This window comes from Pelobates fuscus, chromosome 12 (assembly GCF_036172605.1).
Source record: "Pelobates fuscus isolate aPelFus1 chromosome 12, aPelFus1.pri, whole genome shotgun sequence".
NCBI lineage: Eukaryota > Metazoa > Chordata > Amphibia > Anura > Pelobatidae > Pelobates > Pelobates fuscus.
The window spans coordinates 136,323,903-136,333,242 of NC_086328.1; the positions used below are offsets into that span (position 1 = coordinate 136,323,903).

The window sequence follows — 9,340 nt, forward strand, 5'->3', positions numbered from 1 at the left end:
GTCTAGATGTTACTAGGGGACCTCTGTGTTAGGCGGTTTTTTAGGCGGACTAGATACGACCTACAGGGAGAAGAACTAATTAATCCTGTATGAGATAGTGGTGAGCGGGCATCATACCCCTCACGAGGCTTCGTGAGGGGCTTCACTCCTCGGATACCCCCCCCTCCCCCCCCCCCCCCCCCTCCTCCTTCTCTCTCTCTCCCATTCTCTAAGGCCCCGACCTCTCGGGCTCTATCTTTCATCTTTCTCTTTTCTCCTGTCTCTTAATCTTCTTACGGCTGAGCCGCACGTAGCGGAACTATTTTTGAGTGACGCTAATGCTACAGGAAAGGTAGTACGCTGGGGTGCTAAACTCTATCGAGATGCTTCTTTCCTCAAATTTGCGATGGAGGTGCGGCCGACCTTATTCATCGGTTAACCGATTACTGTTTTATATAATAACAAAAAAGCCAGGCGGAACATCCAAGCTCCTGTGGGGTTTTTGATTTCTGTGGTGAACGGGAGTTGGGCATGCTTATGGGGATACGAGACAGGGTGACCTGGAAATTCATGCTAGTTCACTCCTCTTGTTGGTATTTCATGTAACGGTATCAATATACTTGCTTTATGTTTGGAATTTCTGTATTACTGTGCATGTATTGCTTGTGATGTTTTGCACTGGAATAAATAAAGAATTTAAAAAAAAAAAAAAAATGACATAACCACTGCACCCATTTAGATGACGTGATTTGGGTGCTTTTAGTAGTCTCAAAATTTCCCTCTAGGGGGCTGGGCCTGACAGCCATGTCGGACAGGCGTATCGTGAGCTAGCTCTGACACTTCACTTACTTTAATGGTATTTCGTTGCCGATTATACCTCATCAATGAATTTGGCTGCCTCTCTGGTGCTTAAATAACAAATAGGGATATACCTGACCGTGTTCCTATGCCTTGGGGTGTACACGCTGATGAGGAACTGAGAGCTGGCTCCGCTGTCTAGTGCATCTGGAGGAGAAATGGCCGATCTCGACTCCCAAACCGAGGTGCTTTTGGCTCCCCATCCCCCTCCCTGTGGATCAGAATAGGTGACCCCGGGTTGCTCCCTTGCAAAGCTAAAGTCACACGACATTACCGCTGTAAGCACAAAGCCACTCCGACGCACACAAGATGGCGGAGGCCACATGCTCCTCCCTACCCGGCAGAGAAACCTGTGAAGCCCTACACCAACTGATTAAGATTATCAAAGTCACAATGGAATGCTTGCCTGAGACCTTCTGGGCAACCCAACTGCTTAACTGGAGGCCCACAATCTGAAGCTGTGCATGGGGCCCCCCTATGATCACAAAAACACCATGGAATAGTGGTCCAATTCCTTGAAGCTCTGCAGAGCATGAGGCTTCACATTGCAGCACAGTGGAACTTGGGACATGCAGATAGAATTCTACTGATCCTTCACGTCTTGCCTGAAGGCCGCTTGACAACCTTGCACTCCTGTACTAGAAGGATCCTGGGCCCCCTGCTCGGGTTTGGTTGATTTCAACCTCTAGCTCTCAGTCACAGACGTATTAATTATCTATATGTGCTTACATTGTCCACAAACTAATAGTGCACCAAACAGAGCAGGATTGCTAACCATCCGGTGACCAGCTTCCTAGGGCTCAGTGTTTAGACAGGGGTCCTGGAATTATCAAACTGCGTGGCCCTTATCACCATAACTCTGAACTAAGGTGGGGGGGACTGGTAACCTGGCAAGGGCCCTGGGGCATCCAATCTGGCGGCAGCTGAAGACTAACCTTTTTAGATTTTTCTTTTGATTGACATAGTTGCAATCATAATTAATGTTCTGAGTGCCAGACTGGCTGGAGGGTGGCACTCCCAAAAAATGAATAGTCGGTATACTAATGGAGCTTAATGTTGAACCACGTAACAATATGTACATATCGGTCTTGCAAATAAACTGAGTCCAATTGAGAAACAAGCACAACTGATTAACACGGCATTCCAAAATTCAAATATTAATTAAAGAAGCACTCCAAACACAGTTCTTTAAAGTGGTTGCGGTGCCAGAAGTGCCCAGGTGCCATCCCGCAAGAAGTAGTCAACCAGATTTAGTGCGGTTTAAAGTCAACCTGTTGTGAAAAAAAAAAATGAACTCACCTCAAATCGCTCCCATGCATTGATTACACCTTATATCACAAAGCTACATGGTGTTTTCAATGTAAAATCGAAACGTGAACTCACTTCTCCTCCATTCCAGCACCGTTTAGTGGGTGTTACTCTTCATGTAACACCTATCTCCCGGCCATCATCAGCTCCTCCTCCACTCCTTACAAAGTCTTTTTGATTTGCCTTGATTGGGACTTATCCACAAGAAGGGCAAATCTCGTCAGTGTCGGAGTGATGTCACGTCAATCCATTCCTGAAGTCCATTCTAGGGAGTTTCCATAACAACCACAGTGCATAAACTGTGGTTGCTACGGGTGGAAAGCAGAGGGACTTTGTCAGTCAATGCCTCTGCACACCGAGGCATTGACTCACAGCTTAGATAAAAACCTGTTTTTATTATTTTTTGCGCAGCCTATTGTATAAGGGTGTGCACCCTAAAGCACAAACACACACGCCGCGTATATATACATATATATATATATATATATATACACATACACACACACACATAATGCTGTGTGTGTGTGTGAAGGCGCTGTGTGTGAGGGTGCTGTATGTGTGTGCAGGCGCTGTGTGTGTGTTAGGGCATGTGTGTGTGTGTAAGAGTGATGTACGTGTGTGTAAGGGTGCTGTTTGTGTGTGGGTGATGTTAGTGTGTGTGTGTGTGTAAGGGTGCTGTTAGTGTGTTTATGTGTGAGGGTGCTGTGTGTGTAAGGGTGCTGTTAGTATGTGTGTGCTGTGTGTGTGTGAGGGTGCTGTGTGTGGAAGGGTGATGTATGTATGTATGTATGTGTGTGTGAAGGTGCTGTTAGTGTGGGTGCTGTTAGTGTGTGCTGTGTATGTGTATATGTAAGGGTGCTGTGTGGGTGCTGTGTGTGTGAGGGTACTGTTAGTGTGTATATTTAAGGGTGCTGTGTGTGTGTATGTGTAAGGGTGCTGTTATTGTGTGAGGGTGCTGTTAGTGTGTGCTGTGTGTGTAAGGGTGATGTATGTGTTTGTGTGTAATGTGTGGGGGTCAGTTTAGTTAATATCCCCCCTGCCTTCTTACCTTATGTAGGGAGGGGGGACTATGCTGCTGCCATCCCTGGTGGTCCAGTGGTGAGTGAACTCTAGCCTGCGGGGCTAGAGTTCACTCTCGTGAGATCGGAGCGTTGCCGCGGCAATGCTCAGATCTCCCGAGAGGAACCCAGTGGAGCTGCTGGCTATATCTCCCCAGGTCCTCTCCTGCCTCCATCCATGCTGCAGTGGGTCTGTGAGGGAGATCTTTGATCTCCCCACCGGCCCACAGAGGGAGGCACATAGTGCGGGCTGCAGGGATTAGGGTGTGCCCAGGCACACCTGGCACACCCTGTGCGCACGCCTATGAGAGGGAGGTATAGTTAAGATATACCAATAAATCCATTATCTGCCTGGGACACCTGCCTGCAAAAAAGTGAAGAACTTATAACACTTATATACTGATATTCCTTAAAGTGTCTTAGGCTGCACCTTTGAAACTAAAATATATATTAAAAAAAAGTGCAGAACATCCATAAATTACAATAAATTCACTCAAGTTTAGATAAATTATATCACCCTCACAAATATCCAATGGATTAAGTGTCACTCTCACTCTGCAGACAAAGGAGGGATCAGGCTTGTTGTGTGCGGTGTGTCCAATAGAATCCGGACCAGAGACATGGAATGCCAATATTCACATTAAACTTTTATTGACAAAACAAACAACTTAAAAGTATAAACAAACTGGTAAGAGGCTTGCAGGTAGGTACTCCTGATACCTTCTAAAGAGGTTAGCAAGCAGATGCCATTAAATGTTGCACAACGATTAAAAAAATATAAAATGCTGATGAGTTTGTGTAATGTTTAAAGTCAAAACTGTTTATGAGCTTTATAAAACCAAGTACAAACCCGGTCGGCAGGAAAAGCGCATGGACTAACCCACAAAAGCGCACTGGTACTGCACATACCCGAGTCAGAACGTATGGTTAAATGACACCTGCCTTTATCCTGCCACATTAGGACAGACTTGTGACTTCCGCAGCTTGTATGATGAACTGATGAGGCCTGATCCCATGCCAAATTTACTACCAGACATACTATGCCTGATGCGGAATCTAGCTTGCATGGCTTTATTTGATGAGCACCCTTGTTAACTCAGCGTATTATGTTTTGCTTTATTCCATATAGCCTGAACGTTAACTAAATAATCGAACCGTTAAGCAGGCATTGCTAGTGCTAGCCTGAAAGATTTATACTCTCTTGTGTTTTTAGTTAGTAATGTGAAGTACCAAGCAAGGGGGTCAGACCATACAGGTGCTTAGCACACCGGCCACTGAATCTGGTTTGCACATGACATGACATAACACAGATAAGCCCAGCTGTTCTTATGGTCTCTATAAATCTGCTACCCTCAATCAACACGTGGGCACTCAATAATCAATAAGCGAACAAAACGAGTCACAAATAGCTTGAGGCAACAACTAACATACTGCAGCGACATTAAACGAGACGACACGATTAGCCTGTTTATTGTTACAACCATATATTATTACCAACGCAACAACCTATACATTAGTTGCCTAATGCGTGTTTGAGACCTTATATAGTTTTACATTATTCTTTCACTAACTTACCTAGACAGGCATTGCATCCGAGTGAATCAACATTATTACTTTATTACCACAATCACACATGCCGAGCTAACCAGACATAGCGACGAGCTTTAAAACATATTTATGTGAATGTGTATCAATGTTAAAGGTTCTTGCCAATGTATGAATACTTGCTGATATATTATTCATTCTTTTCTTCTGTAACAAACTTATTTTGCTTCAATAAAACTAAAATTTACAAAAAAAACATGTACAGACAGATAGACCTTCACCATCAGTCTACAAACACGTTAAAACAGAAAACTCTTGTGTGTCCATATCAAGAAGAGTAATGGGTAAGAGATATGGGGAATGTCTTTATCTCATTGGGGTCCTTGATAAGGATTGTAGGGATTGTAGGGATTGTAGGGATTGCTGGGATTGCTTGGATAGCGAGAATTAATGCTGCCCACTGCTGTAATTATTCCTGAAACCATGAGGATGAACATAATGAAACACAACAGAAGAGTCAGGGTTGTGGCAGCAATGTTGAAATTCCGAGCTTTGGTTCCATGAATGACTGCCCCAAACCGGTCTCCTGCAAGTTTTCGATCCCGAGACTGTAGTAGAATAGAATGAAACAGAAAAATCGTTAAGGAAGACCTTTACTCCAGTCTGCTTGTAGCTGTGAAATGCGTTGGTGTTTCCAAATTTACCATCATATGTTGCTTATCTACCACTTCTTATTTATTACTGATAAAATAAAAACTGCAGAACACACATTAACAGCACACACACAAATAAGGGAATTTGGGGAATTTCAAACCATTTTGCCCATCAATTTGGAATTGCAACAGAATTCCTTGAACTCTATTGGTTTAACTTCCCACATAGGGACAAAGGAAACTCAACTATAAGTCCTCTAACCCTTTGTTTTCCTAACTCTACCTGAATCCCTCTTACCCCTACACCACACCACTTAGAAAGATCCCTTAACATCACCCCGTAACATTTTCTTCTTTTTGTTGTAACGGAAATGTACCTAAAGTTTGGTTGACCTACTTTCAAATGCATTTTCCTGCAACAATATAACAGTGTTTATGGAGTAAAGTAATTGTTATTCTATTCCCTTGATTATTTTGATACATTTTGATATTTACATTCACGCACCACATACTTATGGTATATCTTATCTACTGTTATTGTATAATATTTAATATTCTTATTGGCTTATGCAATAACAGTAAATCAGAATCTATAGCTACCTGGAAGTAGAGATAAAGGGAAACGGTCTCTTCCCATTGAACTAAATGTTGAAAATCACATTTAACTTCTGTTAATATTTTTACGAGATGCTCGGTTTTACTTTTAATTTATATTACATGTTGATCAAATTACAGCATTGCTAATGAGGAGGAGAAACGGAAAAACGGTTTAATTTCTACTCCTTTCTGCATGGTATATTTATGCCGACTGCCAAAGGCAGAGGACAGACCTGATATGAATAATGATTGACGGGCAGCTAAGATGAACGTGTCCAATTCAGGGTAAAGGGGTGTCAATTTAATGTTCTTTTTCACAGCTGACAAATATAGTATTAAAAAATCCTTGGATGATCGTTCCCCTTTAAGACTTCCACATAAGACTAGATGTACAATCCGCGTTGGCTAGAAGACACAGGTTGGGTTACTGATAGGTACGATTTTAGAATCCGCAGACATTTTATATCCGCAGCCATTTAAGTCAGCCGCTATTTTAGAACCATTAGCCATTTTAAATCTGATTCTATTTTTCTAGTGTATCGCTAAAAATTGTATTCACGGTATTTGAAATGTTTGTTTTAATAAAAGGAATTTTTTTAGCAGAAATTAACCAAATTTCAATTTCACTTTTTATTTTACATACCGGACTCTACTGGAACTTTGGGGGATTAATCCAGGATTGGGGATTGATTGAATAACTTCAAAGGACCCTTTTAAAATCAATCTGAGTTTTCAGAGATTTATAAACTTCTGAATACAATTTTCTTTTTAAAATTGCAAAACTGTTCCATTTATCTCGTGTATTTCTACATCCCAATATGATACATTGGAATATTTCCATATTGAATTCACACAATTTGAATTGATTTTCAATAAACAGATAATACGGTGTGTTTTTATTTCTATTTATTGCTAAAAAGCTGGTATAATCTTTTATAAAGACACAATAAAATCTGAAGTGCTCTTTATTGTTAATTAAAGTGTTCTACAAACAGATGTTCTCTTCATACTTTGAGGAAGTATATTCTGCAAGCTAACCCAATCTCTTCTGAAACAATATCTACAATTCAATGAAAGATGTACAATTCTATTTTTTGGAAGTAGGGAACCATTTATCAGGAAAGATAATGGACAGATTGGGAGGTATCTGCTTGGATTGAAGAAATTCCTCTCCTCACCTTCACTGAATGTACGACTGCGCAGAGTCCCAGGCAGCAGAAATTCATGTACAAGATGTTGAAAATGGACCATGGGAGATGATCTCGTATGACGGAGGATTCACTGGGACCTATGGTGACCACTGTGGTATGAACAGCAGGGCTGTAGATGTTCGGAGCTGGCATTGCTGATGCTGGATAGCCATGGTTTTCATAAATAGGGGGAGCTCCCATTATTGGAGCAGATGCGTGTTTAGGGTAATCCGAATTCTCCATTCTTTCGTACGGATATCTCTCAGATGAATGCCGGAGTCTCTGCAAATGAAAAACGTGAATATTATTTATGTAGGAAATAAAATAGGGTGGAGTGACCGTGTTACAATACAAAATTTTTTTCCACTGTTGGTGAGGTTTCGAAAAAGCTCGATAAGGTCTCTTGCTTCATTAACCACAAGCGACTGGTTCTTTCATTTACAGGAATCTGTGGCCATCAGTATTGAAATATCTCGCACTGGGGACAGTGTAAAGGAAAACATAACATCATTTTAAATGGTGGCTTAACAAATCCAACGTTAATATGCAATGGAGGAATTACATTATTTCATCTTACACAACTCAATGTTCCACTAGAGAGGAGCGCAGATCCTGTAATGTGATGGAAGTAGCCAAGTCATTTCTCATGTTTCCCTTTTAAAATAAACTACAGAAAGATTTTAAATCATATTTATTTATTTGTCCAGTAAGCCTCTATTTTTTTTTTCACTTTTTATTTTTTTTTAAACTAGTGTTAAAGCTAGTTTTTAAGTGAATGTGCTTAAGTTTTTTTTTTTTGGTACGATTTATCAGCTGGTGCTTACAGCATCTCTGAGTGATTCCAGTCTTTTTGGTTAACTTTTTTTTTTTGTGATTCACAGTTTTCATTTAAATATATTAAAGATTTAAAACAGGAAAAGAAGGATTAGCGCCCGAAGTGTCCTTTCGGGAATTTATGCAATGACAAAAAAGGAAAAACAAAAAGGACGGATAGTGTAGTAAGCTAAAAACGTCTTGATAGAGTAAGAAAAATTAAAAATTGTGTACTCACACTTTCAGGGAGCTTAAATACAGCTCTGATTTGCACGCCTGGGGGGGGGGAAATGATCCCTGACTAAGGAAATATTTTGCAGATTATTCAAGTTTTCCTTACAGCGATGGATATCCTCATAAAAACTAAGAGACAAAATAAAAGTACATAGTGTAGTAAGTTGAGTTAATAAGCAGGTATGTGGATAGGTGTAAACTCACATATTATGGAGCCTAGGTATTGGCTCCAGAAGTAATGTGTGAAGTGATATGATCCCCACTCTAGGGTATTGGTGATGTGGATATTCCTCCATGTATATATAAAAGACAAAATAACCACAATAGCGCGTACCAGAAAATGTAAAGCAAGGTAAAAGTAATAAAACCTACTCACATGCTTCAGAGCAAAATTTGGTTTGCTCAATCCAATTGGCTTGAGTTGTATTATCCCCACCAAGTATATATAACTCAGGATTCAGCAGCAGAAGATCAGGTCCAATAAAAAACAAAACAAAATCAAAGATAAAAGGTAAACTAATAATATAGAACAGAATAATAGTACACTTAACACGTTTATCCTTGGGCAGTCTTTATCAAAAGTTTTTTACAGGGTGAATGGGACCTGTGCTTTCTAAAAACTTTTGATAAAGCTGCAAATGTAAACTAAGCAGGACACTCCACTAACTGGCGGGGGAGCAAGTTACTCCACTAACTGGCGGGGGAGCAGAGACAGAACAGCCTGCTCCCCCTGCGGCCGCCAGCAGACCTCCCCCAGCCAGCGGCCACCGGCCAGCAGACCTCCCCCAGCCAGCGGCCGCCGGCCAGCAGACCTCCCCAGCAAGCGGCCAGCAGACCTTCCCAGCCAGCTGCCGCCAGAAGACCTCCCCCTGCGGCCACTAGCCCACCCAGCCGGTCACCCACAGGTAAAATGTGTAATTCTGTCAGTGTCAGTGTATGTCTGTGTCTGTGTCATTGTGTGTGTCTGTGTCATGGTGTGTGTGTCTGTGTCATTGGGTGTCTGTGTCTGTGTCATGGTGTGTGTGTGTCATTGTGTGTCTGTGTCATGGTGTATCTGTGTGTGTCATTGTGTGTCTGTGTTATGGTGTATCTGCAGGGCCGGCGC

The 9,340-nt window shown here is 41.6% G+C and overlaps 1 protein-coding gene across 1 annotated transcript; it reads right to left on the reverse strand.

Moving 5' to 3' along the window:
• Positions 1–3,829: 3,829 nt before the first annotated feature.
• On the reverse strand, positions 3,830–7,477 carry LOC134579366 (interferon-induced transmembrane protein 1-like). Its single transcript, XM_063438634.1, has 2 exons — positions 7,177–7,477; positions 3,830–5,356 (listed from the first exon to the last, which is right to left on the reverse strand). Exons 1-2 carry the CDS (start codon positions 7,429–7,431, stop codon positions 5,120–5,122), a joined length of 492 nt encoding a protein of 163 aa, XP_063294704.1. The 5' UTR covers positions 7,432–7,477; the 3' UTR covers positions 3,830–5,119.
• Positions 7,478–9,340: the final 1,863 nt, after the last annotated feature.

What these genes read in the sequence shown, in the direction of transcription:
- LOC134579366 (XM_063438634.1), bottom strand. Translation starts at nt 7,431, where the DNA reads ATGGAGAATTCGGATTACCCTAAACACGCATCTGCTCCAATAATGGGA. An exon ending in CAGTCGTACATTCAGTGAAG is followed by an intron (nt 5,357 to 7,176) that starts GTGAGGAGAGGA and finishes ATTCTACTACAG; the next exon opens with TCTCGGGATCGAAAACTTGC.